The sequence below is a fragment of the Equus asinus genome, chromosome 2, assembly GCF_041296235.1.
Source record: "Equus asinus isolate D_3611 breed Donkey chromosome 2, EquAss-T2T_v2, whole genome shotgun sequence".
NCBI classification, from domain to species: domain Eukaryota; kingdom Metazoa; phylum Chordata; class Mammalia; order Perissodactyla; family Equidae; genus Equus; species Equus asinus.
Genome location: NC_091791.1, coordinates 81,512,662 through 81,537,767, shown reverse-complemented (window position 1 = coordinate 81,537,767; position 25,106 = coordinate 81,512,662). Strand labels below are relative to the sequence as shown.

Genomic DNA, 25,106 nt, shown 5'->3' with positions numbered 1-25,106 from the left:
TCTTGTCATAGTAGGCATACAGTACATATTGATTTTATTTTTTATTTTTTTCCTGAGGACGATTGTCCCTGAGCTAACATTTGTGCCATCTTCCTCTGTTTTTTTTTTGTATGTGGGATGCCGCCACAGCATGGCTTGATGAGCAGTGTGTAGGCCCGGGCTGGGGATCGAACCCATGAACCCTGGCTACTTAAGCCAAGCAGGCGTACTTAACCACTCTGCCACTGGGCTGGCCCCTATTTCAACTGACATAAAAACCATACTGGGCTCATTGAACAAAACAGTGACCAATGAGGGCGTTATTTCTAAGAGTTCTCTGGTTTTGTGGCTATTTTAATCAAGAATTATTTCACTAACACTGGATTTCTGGCCCTTTTACTCAGTCCCATTCGCACCTAAACACCACTTACTTTGTAAAGGAGAGGTACTAAACCGAGGCAGAACTGTGAAGACATTCAATTGCTCCTCACTTTATCGGTAATCTATTATTTCAACCGAATATTGAGAGTGTCGACTTCAGGCAAAGCATTAACTAGGCAGTGGGGAATATATAAATCCATCCTCTCAAGTTGCAGTCGAGTTGGACAGATAAAACACAGCACACAGAAAGATAAGGACAAACCCCAGGTAGCCTATGTCAAGGGTTAAACGCAGCTATTTAAGTTGGATCCTGCAGAGTGAATCTAACTTGGAAAATGAACAGGAGGAAAAGGAGAGAAAAGTTACTAAGTGAATCGGAACGTGAGTTCACTGGTATGGCATGTGTAAGAAATTCCTCAATTTAAATGAAAACAAAAGCTACAGAGGAGAAAGCCCATAGAAATGACACCAAAACACGTCTTTCAAAACAAATGTGGATAGAAATCAAGTAGAGACAAGTAGAAAGATGAGAACTTTGTGATCCCTTGCAGAAAGCCAGCTGTTCCAGGTAGCTTACATAACTTTATTTGTATTTCTCTCGTTTTTATGGCCAGTAGGTCAAACTAGCAGTCAATGTGGGTCCTTGACTGACAAGTCAGGTATTTATTGAACATCTAATACGCTCCAAGTTGTGATCAGTATTTTTATCCTTCCCTAGGGAATTGTATAACTTAGTGAGAAAACACCAACACCAAAATAATTGGCGAATAACCCCCAGTGGTGGCAAGTCCAAGTGAGAGTTACCAGATGGGGGCTTGGGGCTGGGCACAGGCCAGCCGTCACGACCTCAGTGCCTCACCACGTTACTTACACCCAAAGGGAGGCAGAAAGGGGGCGCCTCCAACTCGGGTTATCTTTCGTGGCACTGTTTGGACTCTGATCCAATGCAGACGAGGAAGCAAGCCTTGAGAAATCCCTGGTACGGACCCCGCCGCCCCGGGCAGCCCAGAGACGGGGCTTCTGGCCGCGTGGGCCCTCCCGCCGCCTGGTCAGGCGGCTGTGCGGTGTCACACTGGCCCTGGGGGGGCCCGGCTCTAAGCGCCCCGCCTCCTGGACTCCGCGCCGGGACACCGGGCGGGCGGGGACACGCCGGCCGAGGGAGCACCAGGCTTTCCCTGCCTCCTTCCCACATCCTTCCCCCGCGCCCCGACGACGGGCCGAGGCAGCCAGAGAGGCCCAGGAATCCTTTCAACACGCCCGCTGCCCCGGTCTCCGTCTGCCGGTCCCGCAGCAGGCCGGCGCGGTCCACGTCCCCAGGCGGGCAGGAGGCGGAGCTGGGCGGCCCGCGGCGGCGGGAGCGGCGAGCACGCCCCCACGCAGACGCGGGGCGGACGGCGACGCCCGGGCGCGAAGCGGGGAATGGAGGCGGCCTGACTCCTCTCGCTTCCCGTAGTCCCCACCGCCGGCCGGAGCCAGGACGACGCTCCGCGGCAGACAAACAGCATCGCGCGAGCAGCGCCTGCGACGCCTCTCCCCGGGTGAGTTGGCGCCGGCCGTCTTCCCGGGGGCCGGCCGAGGGGGACATTCGGACGTCGCTGTCCCCAACTCAGACTCTGATGGTGGGACAGTCTCCGGTCACCCCCTCCCCCGGGTTGTCACCGCGGCAGTCGGGGCTGGGTGGCGGGGAAGCTGCCTGTGTGCGCGAGGCGCTCCGGGACGAGCGGCTCCCGGGACTCGGGCCCTCCCGGGACAGCCCTCCGGGCGTCCGGCTGTTGGCCCTGCGGTGGCCCCGCTGCGGACCCGCCCGCCCGGGCTCCCTCCCAGCCCGGGCCGAGCGCCGCTGCACACCGGGCGATGTGGAGAGGTTTCCTTCCCGTATTTTCAGTGACACGTTTTTAAAGTTTAATGACAGACCTCCGGTGCCCTCCCGGACGCTGAACGCGCCCTTTTTTAAGATGCCAAGTCATTGACTGCGATGGTAAACAACAGGAAACGCAAGTCATCTGAATTCCTTTGATCGTCCCTGAAACAGTGGTGGCTTCTTGGGAGCGAATGCTGTCCTTGTGGATACTTCGAGGAATAACTGGTTTCATGCAAACCTGTGGCTTAAATTGGGTCACTCTCTGGTCACGATGTAAATTATGAATGTGACTGTGGCAACTCTGTATCCTTTCTTTTTGTTCTTGTTCGCACTTCCTGAATTTTATGGAGCAGAAGAGTTCTGTGCTTTTGACTCAAATGTGTAAGTTAACGACATAGGTTGGGGTTACATTTAGGTGGTAAACCAAGAGGTATGCGGCTTTTTTCTTAGTAGAGACAAGGTAATAGTGTGGTCTACGCATTGCTGTACAGTATAATGACAGAATCGGCGGAAGTAAAATGTAGGAAGCTGTAGTTTCGTTTCTCTTTCAGTTCTGCTTAAATCGTCAGGTTTTCCCTGAAGCAATTAAATGTACCCATGGTACTTTTCTCTTTAAAACTATAGCTAAGTGCTCCCCCCCACCACTTTTTTTTTTTTTTTAGCCACAGAGAAGACTGTATCATTAATGTTCAAGGGATTAGATTTTTTTCCTTTGACTTGTTTAATTTGGAGGACGAAGAGCACTCCCTTCTATTAATAATAATAATAGCTAAAACCTACAAAGCACTTATATTCCATTGTTTTATTAATTCATTTAATCCTGAGAACAATCCTGTGAGGTGAATACTATTATTATTCCCATTATACCGGTGGGAAAGGTTAAGTGAATATCTCTGATAGTTGTCCAGGAGTATTTGCTATTATTTTATTTTAGTATTTTTAGTAAGTTCCATGTTAGAAATTTTCTACTGATATGTTTTCTAAATCAATATTTCCTGTATTCATAATCCAAAATTATTTAGTATATAAGTACACTACGTAAAAATTTGGGTCAGCTCTTTGATTATGATAGCATCCTGTTAGTTGGCAAATAGTAAAATAATTTATAATTTAAATTTGAAAGGAGTTATGATATGAAGAAAAATGATACGTGCTTATTTTTCTTTCCCTCTGTTTTGGTTTTACACAGGGCAAGTGCCTCACTTTCGATCTGGGAAGGCTTTAAATAAAACTTGCTTAAAATCTTAGCGCATACACGGAAGAGAGACCCCAATCAAAAATAAGGTGGAAAAGAAGGATGTTGTCCTTAAACAACCTACAGAATGTCATCTCTAACCCGGTAACTGATTTCTATAAAATCTTTCTTCACCAGTGGTAGTGTTGAGAGCAAACCCTGTTGGATAGTTAGGATCCATTTCTGGGGCTGGGGGACTGTGGTGGGTGTTGACTGAAAAACAGATACTGCCCTTGAAGCTCTAGTCTAGTGGAGGACGAGGTCACAATTACAATATGAGGCGATGAGAACAGTGTTATGAATGGAGAACATGGGAGTACAGTGGAGGGAATGCCAACTCTGCTGGTAGTAGGGAGGCTCAAATAATCATAAGGCATAATTTTCAAAGGAAAATGGATTTCTTATTGTACAAGTTTTTAATTTTCTTTGTGTGTGTGTGTGTGAGGCAGACTGGCCCTGAGCTAACATCTGTTGCCAATCTTCCTCTTTTTGCTTGAGGAAGATTGGTGCTGAGCTAACAGATGTGGCAACTTCCTCTATTTTGTATGTGGGACGCTGCCACAGCATGGCTTGATGAGCGGTGTGTAGGTCCATGTGCAGATCCGAACCTGTGAACCCTGGGCCACTGAAGCAGAGCACACGCACTTAACCACTACACCGCAGGGCCGGCCCCTTAATTTTCTTTTATAATTAGACGTGCTCATGAGAAGTTCCTATCTTAGCTTTTCCCTCTGCCTTTCAAATACACTTGGTACTTGAGCAGGGAAAATGTCAGAAGCTAGCAGTGAGATGGAGAATGAGAAAAACTAAGGGTCTTGTCTGGGCCTCGTGCTGGTCCAAGAACCCCTTGAATGACTGTAATTGCTGGAAATTTCACTGTACGTCCTGGGAAGTGACAAACTTGTTTTAGTTTTCTGTGGTGATGAGCGTCTTTAGAGATGTCTAGTCCTCAGGTATCTGACACCGCATCGTGAATTTACTCTGAATTTAGAGGTGGAGTTGCTGCTGCTTTTGTAAACCCCCTGGGCAATAGGGAAGGTAGAGTCTTGGAAGGAAGGCCCTAAACCAGTTTTACTAGTTTATGTGGGTTCATTTTTTGGTTATTTACATTGTAGCTGTAATTCTTTTTTCCGTAAGTTTTTAATGTCATTGTTCAAGAATGGGGTACAACCACCACATCAAGCAAACTCAGTTTAGAAGAAATAGTAGAATGGTAGAAGTTTTAAAAAGGAAGATTTACTGAATTTGAAGTCAGTGAGACATTTTAAATGATTTTGTGCATCTTAGAGTTAAAAACATCTCAAGGTTGTAGACTGACTTTCTGGAAAGATTAAAACTAATAGTAATAATAATAGGCTACGTGCCAAGGGTGACTGAAGTGCAATCTTGTCTCAAGCCAGGAAGAGGAGTATCGGATGGTTGGGTTATGCTGCTCTCTTCTGCCCTTCATGCGCAAAGATGCCTTATTTGAATGTTATTTAGAAAATAATTTTATAGATGAAAATCCCTGCATTTCTTGATGCTAGCTTACTGATGATTCTTGTAATTTCTGGGGTTAGCACCCTCCACTGTAGAGTGGAAAGGAACTAAGTTGATGTGCATTTCCTGGTGAAGAGAGCCTGGAGGAGTGGCGCCGCTTTAGAGCAGTGAAGTACGTTCGGGGCTCCCGAGGGGCCTCAGTGCTGTTCCAAGATAGTTCATGAGAACAGGTTTCCAAAGGAAAATATTTTTGGCAAATAGCTTTTTGTTTTTTTAAAGTTTCTCTGTTTCATAGTTCTCACAAGTAGAAAAGGTTAGAGGTAGGAAGACTGAACTGAATGGCAAAAATAACATTTTGATCAGTCTTTAAATTGTTTAATACTCATTATTGTTAACTGTTCATAGTGTTGAACACCCAAATTGCACTTAAGCTTTTCTCCCATTTGTAGCTAGTTGCCCTTCCAGTGTTCAAAAGACAATGGGAAAAAAAAAAAGAGGCTGGAAATAAATTAGCTATTTTAAGTTAATCAGTTAGGGTATTGTACAAGCTAGACTTAAAAACCCTCTTGCATTGTGGTTATTTTGTTAGTGATCAACTCAAACACTGGGGAAGTGTTTATTGAGTTTCTACCATATTCTTTATTCAGCATTGTGAAGACACAGAGCTGCCAGCTTTTAATTTTTATTTCTTACTGTTTCTAAAGTTTTGGTCCACATTGGCAGTAGACAAATTCTGTCCGTATTAACTCTTCTTGGAAAAGATAAAATTGTATAACGGGCCCAATGTACTTTTTTCACATTCAATGTATTTCATTGACTAGTTCAACTGATAGAATTCCAAGATTTAAAAAAGTCAGACTGAGGCCGGCCCCGTGGCAGAGTGGTTAGTCTGCGCTCTCCGCTTTGGCGACTCAGGGTTTCACCGGTTCAGATCCTGGGTGTGGACATGGCACCACTCATCAAGCCATGTTGAGGTGGCGTCCCACATGCCAGAACTAGGAGGACCCACAACTAAAATATAAAACTATGTACTGGGAGGATTTGGGGAGAAAAAGCAAAAAAAAAAAAAAGAGTCAGACTTGCTTTTTTTTTCCCATTCAAATTGAGTGAATAATTTGGAAGACGGTATCTATACCAGAAATGCCCTCAGTGAAATCTCTTGTTTGGCAGCTCAGTATCTACCTAAATATTTTATTATTGTTGTTTATAGAGTTCTTAAGATGTCATTGAGTGTTACCTGGTTAAGAAGTTATTAGGAGTTAAACAGATTGGTTGTTACTCCAAGTTAATAAACCGCTTGTTAACATTAATCAAAACTCATCATTCCAGTTCCTTTAGGAACCTTGCTTCCACATTATCCTTTTCTCCTTAGTTTTCTAAGGACCTCTCTTTCTACTTTACAATTTAATCTTAAAACACAAAACAATAAAATCTTTGTCTTTTAGCCTCTGAGGTCCCTCTCAGCCTTTGTTCCCTTGTCGTTCCTCCTTTTGCTGACCACCCTCTGAGGGGGTCCGTCTCTGCTGCCTTGATTTCCTCACCCCGCTCTGCCTTCTGATTTTTCACTCTTTCTTATTTCTTTCTTGTCTTTACCAATCTTGTCTTGAACTTCTCTCTTTATTTCTTTCGCGTCTCTGCTGATCACCTTTAGACCTGAATATGTGTACAGTATGTATATAGTTCTGGCCTTTCACCACCATGAGCTTTCTTAGATGGCCTGCTAACCCTTCCAGATGAGTTCGAAACTGAACTCGCATTTTCCTTCCCAAACCAGCTTCCCTCCTGTGGTTTCTATCTCCATCAGTGCCCTTCTGCTGGTTAACTTTTGCCTCCTGTGCTACTGAGCCCCCAAGAGTGTGAAGATAATGTCTTCAAAATTTAAAGTTCATTTCTGTCAAACCCAGTGGCTTTCCCTTTTTTATTATTTTTAAAATATAAAAATAATATGTGTAAATCATTTTTGAAATTCAAACAGTATTTAAAGGTTTCATTAAAACATAAATTTTCCTTCTATTCTGGTGCTCAGTTCTCTTCCCTAAAGGTAATGGTTTTTCACTAATTTTTTGTATATCCTTGCTGAGAATATATGATCTATTCAAGAGTGTGTGTGTTGTGTATGCCACCTTGTATATATCCTGTTTCTTTATGTACGTATCATAGGATAGAAACTGTTCTATTACCTGCTCTTTCCCATTTAACACATTTTGGAGACATCAGCACACTAGATCTTCCTCACTTATTGTATGGCTGCATAATTAGTCCATTGTGTGGATGCACTATAACTTATTTAACCAGTCCCCTGTTAAAAGACTGTTTCCTTTTGGGATTGTATCCACTGCTATGGTGTACATCCTTGCATATGCATCTTTGTGCACGTGTGCCAGTATTTTATAGGATAAATCTGTAAAAGTGGAATCACTGGGTCAAAGGGTGGGATCTCCATTTCACTATCTTTATGTTTTGGATCTTCCTTGTTTTTCTGTGTTAAAGAAATTAACAGCCCTCCCCCTTATTGAAATTGACTTCCTTGATGTGATTGCCGTGCTCTGACTGACTCTTCTCTCTTCTTTCTCTTCTCACCCCCTGCGTCCAAGTCTCCAGCACATCCCCAGTTTTGATAATTTACCAGCATGGAGTGATATCATATGGTTATGATTTATTTCAGTGAAAGGATTCAGAGCAAAATTGCAAAGGGAAAGGGCATATGGGGCAAAATCCAGGGGAAACTAGGTGCAAGGTTCCAAGGGTCGTCTCCCAGTGGAGTCACACAAAATGTGCTTAAATCCTCTAGCAGTGAGTTGTGACAGCATGCGTGACATGTTGTCTACTAGGGAAGCTCATTAGACACTCACTACCTAGGGTTTTTATTGAGGGCTGGTCATGTAGGCAGCTTCTGCCTAGCACATTCCAAAATTCCAGACTCCCAAAAGGAAAGCAAGTGTTTACCATAAACTGTATTGTTTTCACAAACAGTTTAGGTAGAGTAAACCACCCTTGTTAGTTAGGGAAGTGGGTGCTCCCCCCATATCCGAGTTCCTAGACCCCAGCCAAGGGCCAGCCTTATAAGGAGGCAAGGATAGCGCTCAGGTCTGCTTTGTTGACCTTTTCTGCACACCCCTCAATTTTACAAACCATTGAGGCTTTGCCCCTGACTTTTCCTCTCTCTCATCTATTTGATATCTTTAATAATAATCTCTACTCTGACTTTTAAGTATGAATTCTGGCCATTCACTGAGTCTCCTATTCTTTTCAGTATATTTGCTCTTAGATGTCCTACCAACCCTTCACACTAAAAGTGTTGAAAACTGAATTCATTACCTTCCTTCAGAAATGTACCTTCCTCCCAGTTTTACCATTTTAGATGGTGGCCCTGTGTGGATAATTTCCTTTGAAATATCTCTTGTATCTATCCACCACCTCGCCCCCACCCCGACCCCCCGCCAATGTCTGCTGCCATCATCTTGGATTATATCCTTATCTCCTTATGCCAGGCTTACTGGAAGTAGTCAGTCACCCAGATGATCCCCTCCCCTCCAGCGCATTGTAACCCCACTGGACTGTGGTTCCCCAACCCCGCTGTCATTATGTCATTCTAAAATCTGACCTGATCCTGCCTTTCTGTAACTGCTCCCTTACTACGTACTGTCCTTCAGATGAGTTTTGTCTTTTCCTACCTCTCTGCTTCTGTAAACTGACATTTCTACCTGAACTGGCTTCCTTCTCTCTGCCTAACTATATTCTTCCCAGCTCAAATCACACCTGCCTCGTAAACTTTCTTTGGCCACCTCACTTAGAATTCTTTATACGTTTTTCTGAAGCATTTATCTGGCACTTACTTACTGCCCCATATTTTTGGTTGTTGAATTACTCAGGGTTTATAGTTGCAAGCACAGAAGCCAATCTCTAATTTGAGCAGAAAAGGAATTTATTAAATAATGATGAGTGGTTCTCAGAGTCTCTGGCAGGACTGAAGAAGCAGGCTTGGCGACTACATAGTCACAGACAACACCCAAAATCATGCTGTAGGACTGTTCCCACAAATAGACATCTGTTGCTACGACCTGACACGGATGGTACTTTTTACACTGGCAACACCACCAATGCCAGCAATGCCTATCACCCTGGATGTAGCTGCTGCCCCCTTGCCAGAGGGAATCCTGCGTGATTCTGGCTTCTTCTTGTCACTAGTTCTAACTTAGAGTCTGAGCTGGGGGCGCTGACGGACAGAGTTTCATCATATGCCCTTGCCCTCGCTGCAGTCTAGCTGAGATCTAGTGTTCGTAGGTAGAGGATTTTCCAGGTGTGGAAGGAGATTCTGATTTTGAACAGCCAAACAAAGTATCACATCTCCAGTCTAATTATCTTTCCATGGGTATCTGACTTCTCAGCTGCATTATCAGCTTCTCACGACAGGACTGTCAGAATTCTTTCTAGCTGCAATCTACCTGATAGAGACTTTTGCGTATAGCAGACATTTAATGAATAATCATAAAGAAGGCAAAGCAATATGAATGAGCTAGGATGCTTTTGAAAGTAATATCAAACCTAACTAGGGCTTAAGCTTATTATATTGTCTCCAATGTGGTCATATCTATATTTCCATTTTTTGCATAAATTATTTGTGAAACATCAAAGCATCAAAGCTTGGACTTGCCTAGGAAGCAATGCCCTTCTTCTGCTTTTCACAGGAGCTAAGTCTTGGGTTCAGTGTGTGTGCTGCGGGGCATTTTGTGTCACTCACATGGTCCAAAAAAGTTGAATGTTACTTATATCATTGACAGTACTTGCCTGAGTAGAGAGCATTAATCCAGATGACTAAAACAGCAAATGGCCCAAATTTTCAGCACAGTTGTTTCTCAGACGGGCACAATTTATTAACAGTTGTGAACAGCTTATTAGCAGTGATGGAATAGATTATTGGTCTCAAAAAGCTCTTTCCAACCCTAAAATTAAATACATAATAAAAAATGTGTGTGTGGTTATAAAAAATATAAATGCTTATTATAGAAATATGTAAAATATAAAAATATATGAGAAAGGAAATTAAAATCCCATCTTCCAAGAAAACTGTTGTCACATTTTTGGCTTATTTCTTTTCAGTGTTTTCTTTTTTCTTTTTAATATTTGTTATATTTATTTTTATTTATTATTTATATTATATAATTTTTATTTTATTTTATATTTATATTATATTTTATATTTATTTATATATATTATATTATTAATATAATAATATTAACTTAGTTAAGATCATACTGTGTATAGTTTTATAGGTGACTTTCTCACTGATATTTATATCACTGACATTTTGTGTTATTAAATATTCTGCATAAGTATAATTTGAACATATATAAAATTTGAAGTTACAGAAACTGTTTACATTTTATTAGGATTTACACTATGGAAGACGTTGCTCTCTGTTCTTGAAATCGGCTGTGGCCCAAAAGATCAGTGTAGAGGTGTAATTTCTTCCACATTCTCTATACACAAAAACCAACCACTCTGATGTGTAGCTGTGGCCACAGTCTGTTGTTTTTCATTTTCTGGTCTGATGGGCTCTGTTCATCCTACCCATCCTCTCCTCAGCAGTTGCCATGACACCAGATGATAACTGGCTTCCGTAATTTCTTGTCTTATTGCTTAAGGCAACAACTCTTGCTCTTCAGCAGCTGCTTAGTTGCTGCTCTTCTGCGTGTATGAGGCCTGCCAGAGCCCAACTTCTGGGCTGGTGAGAGCTCATTTACTCACAGTGTGATCATTGATCATCTCTTGACCTCTGTCCTGGCAATGTAAAGGTAATGACCCAGTCCTGCCCCATGCAACTCACAATGTAGGCAGAGATGTGTGCAGATGACCAGAATACAAGGTACTCTGATGGACCCTCAGAGAGGGGCTAACTCAGTTGGCCCAGGGAGTCTGAAAAAGGCTCCAGAGAGGAGATTGTGTTTGAGCTGAGATCTTTCACCTATGAGCCACCAATTTACAACTACTCTTATATGGCCTCTCGTTTTATTTCTTATTTCTTGATACTTAGAGCTACCTTGGATAGATCTTAGCATCTGTGTCATAACTTAGGTGAGCTTGGCATAAAGCAGGATGATGTCTGGCTTGCTTGGCTTGGTTCTGATGCTTCCACGTGGAGGAACGAGATGGTCATGATGCAGGAGATGCAGACAGATAGCACAGGTCCCCAGTGGATGGGGAGGACAGTGGAGTCACCTCTGGGGAAGGGGAGTGACAAGATCTGAAAGTTCGTCATGCCCCAGACAAAAAGGCTGGGTTCCACGTGGTGAGCGGGCAGGTTTAGACCTGAATACTGTGCAGGACCACCTATTGGAGCCCACCCAAGCTTGCAGACCCAGCCAGGCCAGGGTAGCTGGATGCCCGTGTCTTGAGAGATGCATAGGCACCCAGAGCTGCTTCTTAAGATCATGCAGTTCTCTGAGTTCCAGCGTTGTAGTGTGAGTGGTAGTCTGGAAGCCCAGCAGAGAAGATTAGGCGCTTGAATCCTAGGCGTGGAGGAGCGGCTAAGTTTGCAGCCCTCTCCATGGGCAGTGAGTGTTTATCATTATCTCCGTCAGCATTGGTGAAGGGCCTAGTGTGGTCTTCATCCTGCTGTTGGGAACATCAGTGGAACATTAGGAAGAAGGGAGGGGGCATGACATTGCAATAAGTTGTTTTTTCTATTATCAGAGTTATCCTATTAAGTGGAAGTTTCATTTTACAAAATCCTTAGCCAAATACTAGAAATAGTGTTTATCTTGTGTCTTTTTCCAAAGGACTCAGTGATTTGCAGATATTGTGAATATCCTGGCCATGTTATTCCCTGTAGCTCTTTGAATAGTGAGGACAACTTGGAAAATGCTAGCTTTTAAAAATGTGGTCTTTCAATATTGTTTATGTAAATGCGCATTTGTTAAAATTATTTTTCCTAGATAATCCCCTATGTTGGGACCATTCCTGAGCAGTTGGAGCCTGGAACTTTGATTGTAGTACGTGGGCATGTTCCTAACGACTCGGACAGGTAAAATCATTGTTTTAGATGAAAAAAGAAGATGAATAAATGATCTTTTTGTGATTGTGGAGCAACAACAAACAATGTGGGAGAGACCATTTTGAAACTTTGAGGCCTGCTTTTGCTTTCCTCAGCAGCCCTGGACAAGGTGCCAAGGAGATTGGAATGAATGGCTGAAATAAAAGTTATTTGGATTTTTTTATTTTATTGCTATATCTGATTTCAATATAAAGAATCAGATATGTAGTTAAAGAAGGGAATTGTGGTCAGATGACAGGGACAAAGTCTAGTTACAGTGTAACATTCCCGCAGCATCTCTTAAGATCTGACCTGGATGGTTTTATCAAATGCTTGCTTTGGCTACAAACTCTGGACTAGGCTTTATCAGTTAGAGCTCTTTGTGGCTGACACCCAAAGAAGATGTGAAAATTAAGTCTCAAGGAAACAGCCCAACCTTTTAACACAGCTCTCTAAGGTCGTTAGAGACGTAGGCCTCTTGAGGCTCACCACTCTGCTGTCCCTAGGGTGAGGTTCTCTTTCTTGTGAATCTTAGAGGCTGGAACTCCAGCTCTCACATCTGTGTTTTGGATAGCTAGGTGGGTGCATATGGGTGGGGAGGGGGCAGCAAGTGCACAAAAGGCAGATGCCAGCTGACTTTTAAGGCCATTTCTAATAATTAGTTTTCCCTGAACACTGCTCTCACCTCATTGGCAGAGCTTTAAGGACACGCGCATGCCTAGCTGCAAGGGAGGCTGGAAAACATAGGCTCCTATTCTGGACAGATAGGCCCCAGTGATGGCTCAGGGATTCTGTTACTAAGGAAGAAGGAAAGGAAGATGAGGCAACTAGGCATTTAGGCCACATGGCTGAATGAACAAAGGATCAGTCATATGTCACTCAGCCTGGATTTTTGTGCTTGCCAGGCCTTTCCCCGCAGCCTTCCTTTCTGAGTACTTATGTGGCCCATGTTTCTTTCCTCGTGTAGGTTCCAGGTGGATTTACAGTGTGGCAGCAGTGTGAAGCCTCGAGCCGATGTGGCCTTCCATTTCAATCCACGTTTCAAAAGGTCCAACTGCATTGTTTGCAATACTCTGAAAAATGAAAAATGGGGATGGGAAGAGATCACCTATGACATGCCTTTCAAGAAAGAAAGATCTTTTGAAATTGTGTTTATGGTGCTGAAAGACAAATTCCAGGTAGGTTTTGGAGAATGAAGGTTGAATCCTCATTAATGAGAACAAATGCCCAAGCATGCTTTTCACGTTACATTTTTTAAATCCAGAGAAAGAGTTTGGCTTTCTAATTTTTCTCTAAAGTTAGAGGATGGGCAGGTACCTATATGTGGGTGGGGCACAGCTGCTGTCTCGCACCAATGCTGTTGTGTGGAATACAGGTTCCGGTGCAGCCAGATCTTTTTATTAGGTCATATTTCTCCTAGCAGGACTGAATTTAGCTCAGAATTGACCCAGCATTATATTAATTCTGGGGTAGTAAATTATAACCACCATGACTCAGAGTTTGGGGAAATCTGGAACTAATAAGACAGCTCAGGAATCTAGTGTGGAAGTCAGAAGGGTTTTGTAAAGTTAAGTCTTGCCACAAGATAGTTCTTTAGGATCATGAGATTTGAGACCCAAAGGAGCTCTTAGAGATCCGACGTGTAGTAAATACCATGACCGGCTTCCTTGAGCACTTCATCCTAGTGCGGATGTGTAAGGTGGAATTTTCTCCGAGAGGCTCTTCCGCCTACTTGCCTGCAAGCCTGTGGAGCCTCCCAGACCAGAGATCTGAACCGCTTACAGTGAGGACCCTCCGCTCTCTGGTGCAGATCCTTTCTGTCCTTCAGGACTCTGCTCCCACCAGAACTTCTCCCCTAAATCTCCTGAACTCCATCAATCCCTCCCTTCTCTGGTCTTTTCAGCACTTGCATCTCCATCATTCTTTTTTAACACATGTTCCTGTACTGTTGTGCTTTGGTTTTTTCCGGGGTTTGTTTTGTTTGATTTTAAGCTCCTTGAGGTCAGAGAACATACTGTATTCTGCTTGTGTTTTCCCGAAACTCCCTACCCCAGTCCCTGGCATTTGGGCAGGAGGACAAGGAACTGTGTGTATGGAGACCTGCTCTGCGTCAGGCTCTGTGCTAGGGGACTCAGAAGTGACTTTGTCGTCTCCTCCCAACAGCAGCCCTTTGAAGGAGAGCTTTTTCCTGCTTACAGATAGGAATCTCAGATAAGTTGGGTAACTTGCCCATGTTCATTCATCCAGCAAATTCAACAAATAATTATTGAATGCCTGCCACGTGCCAGGTGATCTCTCTTAGGGTGTGGTCCTAAGGACAGTGGCGGGGTGAGCTTGCAGGGCAGATCTCTGACCTGGGTTCGCAGGCCTCTGGAGCATCCAGGGAATATTTGAACCCTCATATATATGCACAGGTACGCACATACATATGTACGTATATTCATGAGTGCGTAATCTGTCTGGAGAGAGGGTTCATGGCATTTAATCAGATCAGGTACTCAAAAGAAGGAACTCTGCTAGTGTTGTGGATACTTTCAGTCACAGTTTGATCAGCTGTGTAACGTGGACACCTATGGGAAAAGGTACGAAATTAAACCCGGTAAACAGATTTAAATTTGGTTAAATTAATAAAATTAATTTATTAACTGTTTTTCTTTTTGGTTGGGGGGCTGTCTTCTCTGTCCATCTAGGTGGCTGCAAATGGAAAACATATACTGCTCTATGCCCACAGGATTAGCCCAGAGAAGATTGACACTCTGAGCATTTCTGGCAAAGTGAATATTCACTCTGTTGGCTTTAGCTTCAGTTCGGTGAGTGCCTTTCCATAGCCCGAGGTCTTCTCTGATGATGTTTTCTTTTTTTTCCCCTCCCCAAAGCCCAGTACATAGTTGTATATCCTAGTTGTAGGTCATTCTGGTTCTTCTGTGTGGGACGCCACCACAGCATGGCTTGATGAGTGGTGCTAGGTCCATGCCCAGGATCCGAACCCACGAACCCTGGGCCTCTGAAGCAGAGCACGTGAACTTTAACCACTCAGCCACAGGGCCAGCCCCCTGATGATGTTTTCTGATGAAATGGTAGAAAACATCTTTAATTAACATGTTCTGTTAAGGTGAAGATAATGTAAATGTCTCCCTCATTAGTGTATTACTTTTTTGGAAGCAAGTCTTTCAGACTAGTAGGATGCTATTTATTGTCTGTAGGATCTCAAATTTAGTATTGTTCTAAGAAGAAACCCCAAACAAACAGTCCTTTTTAGCTGGACAGGGTATATTTCCTTGACACAGGAGTACAATGCAGTATTTTTCTGAGATAGCTTCCTAGAAGTAGAATGTCTGAGTCAAAGGATGTTGCTCCTTAACTTATGATTGGTACTGCTTACTGGCTCTCCAAAAAGATGAAAACAATTTGTGCCCTCAACAACTGGGCCCATTTTCTCACATTCTTCTTGAAATTAGTTCTTAATCTCTTTCATGTTTGCCAATTTGATAAGGGGGAAAAGGACCCTAATGTTAAGTTCATTTTTGGATTGTAATTTTTACGCATGTTTTTATGTGTAGTACCATTTATAATTTTTTTTGATATGTCAGGTTATATTTAGAATTCTGGTGGATGTTAAAAGTTAATCTTATCTTTTCTTCAGGATTTAAGAAGTACCCAAGCGTCAACTCTGGAACTAACAGAGATAAGTAGAGAAAATGTAAATATTAAATCTTTTAATGAACTACTAGATTAAAAATCTTCCTTTAATTGCCATGTAAATCAGGTGGCAGTCAGGCTGAGTTTTTTAAAATTATGTTTTTAATATGAAGAATTGTTTTTAATATTAATAGGCTGGAAGTAATCATTTGAAAATTGAGGCATATACTTAGGTGCCAGGTACTGTAAGTTTTGCTGATGCTTAAACTCTCAGTGTATGTGACCACTGCCCACCATTCTTATATAAAAAGAACTCTCTCACCCTTAACTGTCGAATAGTACTGTCATGAGGTATTTCTAGACATTGAACACCATCAGCCCACTGGCAAATGAACTTCCACATGCATCTTCTCCCCCATGGGAACAAGTGCAGTTTACACATGGAGTTGTGCTCTTACTAGGGGAAAAAGTGAGCCTTAGTGATCTCAGCACGTTCCTCCCTCTTAGATAGAATATAAACTCAACATTTGGGGAGCACCCTGGAAAGACCAAATAAAACGTGTTTGAAGCTCACATGTAGTCCTCTGAAAATGATTAATTGCTGGTGGAGGATTCAGGATTCAGATGAGCAGGACCGTAGGACTGAGTAGCCCTTTTCTGCTCTATCCCACGCTGTCAGAAAGCACCAGTGGCCCACATGTCACCCCCAGGGCCGAGCAGGCACTGCTGTCCTGGGCTCTGGCCAGTACCACCAGTAAGATCTGACTGCTCATATTATAAAATGTAATTCTTTTCAAATATCCTCATGTTGTCTTTCTCTTCCAATAGGTACAAAAGTCTGGCATGTCACAGTTTGTAAATATTTTTGCCTAGGTCATAGCAAGTGGAACATTTTCTAAAATTGCCTAGTCGATGAATAGTTTAGACCTTGGAAGTCAGCTTCATTCATTCCATACCTTATTGCAGAACTGTTTCCCTACAGCCTAGTAATAGAGGAGACATTTCTAAAATCGTACCCAGAACTGTCTACACCAAGAGCAAAGGTTCGACTGCCAGTCACACTTTGACTTGCGCCAAAATACTACGTACCAACTGTTGGTCGAAGGTTTGAAAAGCCAAAAATTTTCTTACTTCTGTAAAACAAATTAAATTTTAATTAACTGGTATGTGTAACCCTACCCTCAGTAGAAGCCCAGAGCAGCCACTTTGCCTTATATGGTGTCTCTGGACAGGTCTCAGTCAACCAAGCATAAAGTCTCTGAGCCATTACTGTGTATTTCCTTAACTCCTTCCATCTAGGCTGCTTCCTCTTGAGGTAGGACACAGAGCACTACTTCAGACCCCAAGCATGAGTGAGTTTTACTCATGCAGAGGATATCAGGTCCCATTCCACGTCCATTCATTTCATTGTCTAAAAAGTGCTCACTGAGTGCTTGCTATGAGCCAGGCACAGTGCTGACTTAGTCTGTCCCTTCATGGGCTTTACAAGGTCCTGGCCTTTAAACATCCCCCAGTGTGTTTGGACAGTTTTCCCATGAGGTCCCTTTCTGCAGGCTTCCTAGTGCTGACTGTGGTCTCTTTTCAGACTCTGCCATTTGTTGCAAGGTTGAACTCCTCAATGGGCCCTGGACGAACTATCGTCGTTAAAGGAGAAGTGAATACAAATGCCAAACGGTCGGTATCAGGAAGTTATCAGTAATAGTGTGATACTTTCCATGTGTGTCTCTTACTGCTTTATACTCCACAGCAGTCTTGAGATATGAGTAGGGCTAGTGTCCTAATCCTTATTGGAAAGATGAGTATATTAAAGCAAGAGGAAGTTAGACTGCCAATAACTAGTTGGTGGCAGAACCAGGACTAGATTCCAGTGTTCTGACCTAGGCTTTTTGTGGCTGACAGGAGGGTGGTGTTTTTGTCTATGAGGCCCACCCTCACCTCGAACTCCAGGGCAGCCCTGTGAGATCAGGGCACTTTTGTTAGGGCCCCTCTTGTCATGTGACTTAGAAATTTTTGCTTTAAGAACCTTCTCCAGAGATGTTCAGATTTATGAAAGCTTGAAATTAGAGCTATTTTCAAGAAGGGAAGAAAACTTGTAAATGCTCGAAGGGAGCGCCTGCTTGAGAACATCCGCACTCTGCAGCCTGAAGGCATCGTCTGGTTTACTTGCTTCAGCCCTTCAGTTTCCTCCAACCAGATCTGTAGTCTCAACATTGATTTTAAAGTTTTTATATTTTTATTTTGCAAATAACATATCAATGGACTGCTGACTCAGAATTTAAAATTCCCCTTCATCTGTTTCTGTGTCCATGTGCATACATGTTTTGTGTAGTTGTAATCGGAGTTCAATTCTGACTGATGAAATTGCAGAAACTGCACTACACTCTTCTACTTGGTTAATTAGAGGTTTTTTTATTCTCTCAAAAGCTTTAACGTTGATCTAAAATCAGGAAAATCGAAGGATATTGCTCTCCACTTGAACCCACGCTTCAATACGAAAGCATTTGTAAGAAATTCTTTTCTTCAGGAGTCCTGGGGAGAAGAAGAGAGAAACATTACCTCTTTCCCATTTAGTCCTGGGATGTACTTTGAGGTGAGATTATCTTTTTTTGAAAATAGAACAGGAAAAAGTCCATTTAAATCAAGTCCTAACTTAGTCTGTGGAGGTTGTGTGTGGTTTTTGTTTATTTGGAGATTGTATTTTGAATGTCCTCTTTTATAACACAATCAGTAAAAATGGCAAAGCCAGTAGAATACCATGTTATTTGCATTAGAATTATTTGACATTTGTTGCAAATTACTGTGTAGCCCCCTATTACTTAATAGGAATTTTGATAGGAACCTTATCTCAGGACTCGGAGTGACACGTTTAATCCTAAGTGAACACGAGGACATAGGGGCTGTAGAACTGCCTGCACTGTCTGTCGCCAGCCCTCTTGGTTAGACACAGCTTTAGGTGGCAGTCCTTTCTTCCAGGGAGTCAGTCCTGTTTGTATATATCCAGGGAAGGACACGTTCAGACCATTGGAACTTGAAGGCATGTAGTCCTGAGTCCCCACATACGTGCGTGTTATAACACAGCCTTTCCCAGAATATGTGTCTGGGATGCTGAGCAGAGAACAGTCTCCTTGACATGTGGATGCTGGGTGGTTGGCTGGGTTCACTCACCAGCTTAGGTGACTCACTGCCTTACATGGTCATTTAGGGTCACTGATTTAGGTCATGCTTCAACATCTTTTTAAACTGTCACATGCTCTGGACCATTTGAGTTCTTGAGGACTTATCAAAACTAGTTGTTAAAAGCATGAACATCAAGGCTGAATGAAGGATGGCGATTTGACATTAATGTTTATTCACAAGTTCCCGTCTACTGCAGAGTCCTGGGATGTGGGGTAACAGGCAGATGTGGGCTAATTATAGGTTCCCTGGAAATGGTGGATGTGGGTTTGGAATTCAGAAGGATGTGGGAGGTTGAAGGTGAAGTGGGGTTTTCCAGATTTAGGGGATGACCTGCACAGGTCTCTGGAGGAGAGAAGGGCAGCCCAAGGGTTTGTCGACTTGGCAGGAGTCAAGGTATGAAGTGTGTCTTAGGGTTTACGGAAGGGAGTTAGAGGTGAATGCTCCAGAAGGAAGTTGATCCTTGTGATTGGTGACAGGAAACCAGTGACACAACTTGTTTTTTTACTTATCTGAGCCCCAAGTTTGGAATTACTGTAGTAAAATAAAAAAGGACAATAATAATAAATTCTTTTAAATAATCTTTTCCTTTTGCTAGTTTTCTACTTCAGAAACAGTTAATTATCCTCATGTTGGATCACTGCTCTGTTTTGTACAGTGATAAATTTTTTCCAATTGCTTCAAACTCTTGCCTTATTAATATGCTTTCATTGAGATTCTCTGATCTTTCCATTTTGCCATTACTCTGATTTTAAAGTTATCTTCTGTTCCTTGCCATTTCAAATTTATTAGTTCCAGCTACAATCTTTTAAAAAATACTTTTCAGTTTTGTAATTTCATCTGTGAGCTCTTATCAAATTCATGTTCTTGTGAGCTATTCTGTAACATTAGATGGTTGTGAGGGATTTTGTTGTTCCATGTTTTCCTCTAGGTTGGGCTGTGGTTTTTTTGGCTTGTTATGTGTTTTTCCTGTTTTGCATAGTATGTTCATTGGCTGCATGCCATCTCTTTGCCATTTGTTCGTAATGCACTGGCTCTGATACAATATGAGTAACTAAGTGACTCTTTTTCCACTGCATCCATCTAATGCCAACTTGTTTTCCCTCCTGAGCAGGAAGCTGTGTGTTTTGTGCTCTCTTGAGATTTTGTTAAACATACATTCATTACCAAAGGTCCCTTCCACCTGGTTGAAACTGGGTTTCCACCATTGTTGTGGGGATATAATCCGAGGTTATGGATGTTTTCCCCAGTTCTCTCTGGAGCCCTAAAGCCTTAATTTCTGTCACTTAGCTCTATTATCCACGGGATTTCCCCCTTTCCTTGTTTCCCCCAGGAGCCATTGCCCCTAGTCCTATCAAAAGAACAGCCTTGGTTTGCTTCTTTGCAGATTCAGATTTTGTGCCTCAGTCTACCTTTGGGGCTGGGGCCACGTTAGAAGGCTTGATGGAGGCCAGAGCATAGGGGAGAACACAGTGCAGGTTCACCAAACTGGCTTTTTCCGCGTGGGCGGAAAACAAACGGTAGAATCAGTGGCCAGACTGGTGGTGGGAACATGGTATCAGAAAGTATGAGGTTTAGGTGTAAAGTAATTTAAGACGATAGTAGTTTCTTTAGTTTTTTACTGCTTTGAGTTTTAGCCAAAGACAACTCTGAAGGGCTAACACCAGTGGTGAATCTGAACCGAATCTCCACCAGAATGCTAATTACTCCATAGAGTCATAGAATATTGAGCTTTGAAGAGCTTTTGAGAAACAGACTTGCGGCCAAGATGTGCTGAGCTGGGATGGAAATCAGGGTCACCAAGCAGCTGTGCCGTCGCTAGCAAGTGCTCTGCACTTCTGAAATTTCATAGTCTGATTTGTGCAAGACCCTAGAGTTTGAGGGAGAAAAGTCAGGATCCAAGTCCCTTGGTTCCCAGCCTCTTAGTTGGAGTCAGCTCCTCTGAGAGGGAGGCTCAGTCCGCAGTTTTCCTGCTGCGTCCGAGTTCCAGACGTCTATCAGTGAGGAGCGGCAGCTTTCCACTTCCCCAGGAGCAACCGGCACGAGAGGGCTGCAGGAGAGGGAGCCTGTGAGGACAAGAGGGCCAGCCAGGCCCCGGGGACAGTGGGAGGTTCCAAGCATCTTGAGAGTCACTTCCCCTCAGAACAAGGCAGAAGGTGCCACTGCTGATACCCCTTCGTTAGATTAGGGTCTTAAAAAGCCCAAGAGGGAGGTTACAGCAGCAGGCTGGGAGAACTTCTCTATGTATAAAGTAAACCAAATGGTTCACTTTTTGACACTCTTGTTAGTGTGCAAGAAACAAACGTTTAAACCAAGGGGAACCATTAATGTTGTGTGTACTTTCTTTCCAGATGATAATTTATTGTGATGTTAGAGAATTCAAGGTTGCGGTAAATGGTGTACACAGCCTGGAGTATAAACACAGATTTAAAGAGCTGAGCAGTATTGACATGCTGGAAATTGATGGAGATATCCACTTACTGGAAGTAAGGAGCTGGTAGCTGACATGGCTGCTACAAAAACTGAAATATAAAATGGCTTATGTAACACTGGCCTTGTTAAAATGCATCTCACTGTCATTTATGTTATGTCATTTATATATATTGTTAAATTGAGGTTGCATAACATTAAGTCCTACTTACTGGGTGTTCTCAGTCCTTGCCATGCAGTGTGATTGTCTAGAACAGAATGAGGAAATTTGAGCCAACAGCAACCTAGAGCTATTATTAAGGCCTTTCTAAGCTGTCCCCCCAACCTGGCCTCTTCTTTTTTAAACCCACGTTACATTCAACAAGTATTTATTAACTGCCTCTTACAATACAGTAGCTAACATGCGTTGAGCACTTATTTTTTGCCAGCACTGTGCTAGGAGCTGGGGATATATACACAGTGGTGCCCCAAACCAATCTGTTCCCTGTTGTCTTGAGCTCAGAATCTTCTGTGCTCTGCCACTGTTTTTTCGACAGGCATTGAATAAACTTACCACTCAGCTAGTAAATCACCTAAAGACACTAATTTATAGAATACACTACCCCTTCACCAGTGATCGCTCTCGTAACCAGTGTTCTGTCATGTCCCATAACTGAAAGGATTGATGTTGAGCTACATCTGGCGATTTTCTTCAGCATAATAAATATCTAGCTCTACAGCATTACCAAATAATTGACATTATGAAATCTGAACATGGCACAAAGATTAAGGCAAAAACCAAAATCAAATGGTGTTGAAATTCACTTGATATCAATCTCAAGGCCATTGATTTCTATACCAGTAAATGCTTATTTTAGAATACTTGAATTTAGGGTGAGTCAGAGGTCTGCACATACTCCTACAGAAAGTTTAAGGTAGAAGCAAGATGAATTCAATTTATAAAATGATTATGGGTAACAAAGCAATGTCAAGATTAGACTTAATGATCGTTTATAAAGTAGGCACTAGGAGAAAGTAAAATACCCCGAGACCAATGAAGCAGAGGCAACGGAGAAATCTGCTGCTTCTCCGCATGCAAACCAGCACTGCCTCTGCTCTTCTAAAGGTCAGTCCCTCATCATTAGCAACTGAGATCCAAACATTGTTCTTTCTAAGTGATTAAAATCAAACCTGCATCAGCAGGTTAAATTGTTGCATTTCTGTATTTTTTTCTCTTAATCTTTGAAGCACTCGGCAGAAGTTCTTTGTGGAATTCTTACAGGTCAGAACTTGTTACGGGAAATTCCAAAGACTTGGGAGTGGGGAGGGAAAAAGCTCAGTCAGTCAGATCATTTTATCATATTAAATTGCTAGGCTGAATTCTGCCAGGATTTAGGAATATTTTCATAACAGACTTTGGTTAGATTTTATTTGTATCTGTATATCGAAAAGAATACTATTACCAGTCTTACTTTTTAAAAGTACTTAGTGTGGAAACTTCTAGCTCTTAATTCTTTTCTACTTTTGCATCTTATTTACTATGCTTTCTTGCCAGGCTCAAAAAAACATTGTGGGTGGGGGTGCTGCGGAAAAGTGGTAGAAGCAGGAAGGCTCTAGAATCCCCCAGGGTTATTTTTTTCTTCATTAAAGAACATCAGAGGGCAGGACTGAGATGTTGGAGACTGTAGGCCACTTAGGAAAAAATAAAAGCCCACTTAACATTGTTTCCTCTAAGGCTTAAACATAGTTCATTTTCATTTTTCTTTACATGGTGGTATTACTAAGACCTAAAACTGATGCTTTGAGAGAATAAATAATACAAAATCTTAAAGATATTTTCTGAAAATAAGCTATTAGCATTTATAAATGAATCCTCTTGAGACATTTCTTAAAGAGAAATATGCATTCCTCGCAAGCTCACTCTCTAAAACTGCAAGTTAGCCTTTTGCTTCTTTGTCATAATTCTGCACTAAATTTCTATATTAAATTAGATCAAAGGCTTTCAAGCTCAATTAGAACATTCTATGGGACAGTTCTTAAATTTTAAAAAGGCATAAATAAATAAAATGCCTTGGGCAGATTTAATTTTATTTGAGCCCTCACTTTCCAGCTTCACCATGACATAGTACAGAGATTAGAGAACTTCAAAGCTTTGAAGAAAATCTGATATTTACTTTCTTTCTCCTATGGGTAATTGTTGGTTAACCCCCAGCAGAAACATGATCATTTCTAATCCTAGAGGGGCTCCTTCCTGCCACCTAGCTTTTCTGGGCCCTTTCTAGTTGCGGGTCAGGCAGGTGTGGTTGTTTTATAAACAGCCTATTGCCTCCACCCCCACAAGACACAGACGGATAAAGACGACAATCATAGTCCTGAAGGAAAGAAGCACTTCCCTTGGTGGGCGCACACACAAAAATGACTGCTGAAGTAAAAATCCCAATTGTGCTGAATAACTGTCATTTCCTTGAAGAGCTGCTTTGAATGCAATCTCTGACACGAAGACCATGTACCTAAGACATTCCTTTACAGAAGAGTTACGGCTTTCCATTCTAAATGAGGTTTTGTTAGCTTTGGGTGCTAAAATTAAACATATCTGTAATATTAATAACATCAATCAGAAAAGACTACCATAAAGGTTTAAATAAGCACAGCAGTCTGTATAAAAACACCATGTATCATTTACTCTTTTTGCAATTCTCTACAACTGGTGTGGGAGCACAAACCAGGTGGGGATTTTGTAAAGAAGTCCAAGTGGGTGTTAAGGCACCAAAAGTAACATGGTACCAAACAACCAGAAACAAAAGTATGAAAAATAAATCTGAACTCTCAAAAGAGTATGAAACACCAAAAAACCCAAGTTTCAGAAGTAGCTCTGGAGTGGCTCTCCCAGTACAGCCTCCAGGTGCTGAACAGTCTTCTGGCACTGCTGCTCGACTTCCTCACATTCATCTACAAGAGAAAACATCACAGCGAACATGGCAGTCTTCCCGCCTCAGTTACCATTAGCCTAATTCTTTACATCTTCCATTCTCTGGCAATCATTCAATCAAGGGAGAGAAATGAAGCACATTAATGAAGCAGAAAGCATCAGGGAATACCTCCTCCGTATTCCTCTTTCCTTCCTTCCCTTCTACTTAGACTTGGAAGCTGAATAAGATAGACCCCCCCAGAATAGCAGTGCGCAAATGAAAATTCCAGACTCCCAGCAATGCCATTCTTGAGTAGCTCACACGGCTCCTCTCCCAGATGTAAGAAACAAAGGTGAATGTACTTTGTTTTAGATAGGGAGTGAATCGTTAATATGAAAGCATTTATCTATTTGCCTCCCTCATCCCTGCTTAATAATAAGATGTACTGTTATTTCCTGGGTCGAGTGGTGGCACAGTGCTTACTGTGCCACAGGTGCAGCACTACACGAACCTGGACTTAAACCCCAGTTCCACCTGTGACACTCACTGTGCTAGTTTATTAAATTACTTAGTCCTTTTAAAACCTCTAGTTTCTTCCTTTATAAAACAGGCATAAGGCATACTGTATGCCTTGTTGTGAGGATTAAATGCGATCATCTATGGAGAACACTAAACGCTGGTCATTATTAACAGGCAGCACGAGACATTTGATACAGTACCCTACATCTGGGACCAAAATTTCAATCATATAAATGTATGAGGTTAATGAAAAAAAATATTGTAGTCTTTTTGTACTATCACAAAAAAACACAAAAGTAAAGACAGTGAAGATTATACTGTAAACAAAATCTCAAATGGTCAGGAGGCTGTCCCTTCCTAACCTGCTCCCTCCACCCACTCAGAGTAGGAACCTGGCCTCTAGGGTCGGGCAGAGGATGGAGCCCAGGGCTAATCACACTTATCCATTATCATGGGCACATTTTCACAGAACTTTACTGTAATTATTTC

General features: G+C 42.3%; 2 protein-coding genes across 5 annotated transcripts in view; one reads left to right on the top strand and one right to left on the bottom strand.

The window, feature by feature from the left end:
* Positions 1 to 1,675: 1,675 nt before the first annotated feature.
* Positions 1,676 to 24,043, top strand: LGALS8 (galectin 8). Of its 4 annotated transcripts, none has more exons than XM_014846526.3 (10): positions 1,737 to 1,898; positions 3,411 to 3,560; positions 11,870 to 11,958; positions 12,935 to 13,145; positions 14,658 to 14,777; positions 15,611 to 15,667; positions 16,589 to 16,711; positions 17,192 to 17,280; positions 18,031 to 18,196; positions 21,132 to 24,043. In XM_014846526.3, exons 2-10 carry the CDS (start codon positions 3,519 to 3,521, stop codon positions 21,279 to 21,281), a joined length of 1,047 nt encoding a protein of 348 aa, XP_014702012.1. In that variant the 5' UTR covers positions 1,737 to 1,898; positions 3,411 to 3,518; the 3' UTR covers positions 21,282 to 24,043. The 4 variants fall into 4 exon arrangements, with proteins under 4 accessions (XP_044614524.1, XP_014702012.1, XP_014702013.1 ...); XM_014846527.3 differs by having other exon boundaries at positions 1,848 to 2,602; XM_044758589.2 differs by lacking the exon at positions 16,589 to 16,711 and having other exon boundaries at positions 1,676 to 1,898.
* HEATR1 (HEAT repeat containing 1) overlaps positions 23,844 to 25,106 on the bottom strand; it is a 54,335-nt gene continuing 53,072 nt past the window's right edge. The window contains exon 45 of the mRNA XM_014846525.3: positions 23,844 to 24,138. Within this exon, the coding sequence (XP_014702011.3) occupies positions 24,050 to 24,138 (89 nt within the window). The 3' untranslated portion in view covers positions 23,844 to 24,049. The remainder of the gene's footprint in view (positions 24,139 to 25,106) is intronic.

Coding starts and splice junctions, on each gene's coding strand:
- LGALS8 (XM_014846526.3), top strand. CDS start 3,519: ATGTTGTCCTTAAACAACCTACAGAATGTCATCTCTAACCCG. Junction 15,668..16,588: donor CAGAGATAAGTAGAGAAAAT/GTAAATATTAAA, acceptor GTTTCCCTACAG/CCTAGTAATAGAGGAGACAT. Junction 16,712..17,191: donor GTACCAACTGTTGGTCGAAG/GTTTGAAAAGCC, acceptor GTCTCTTTTCAG/ACTCTGCCATTTGTTGCAAG.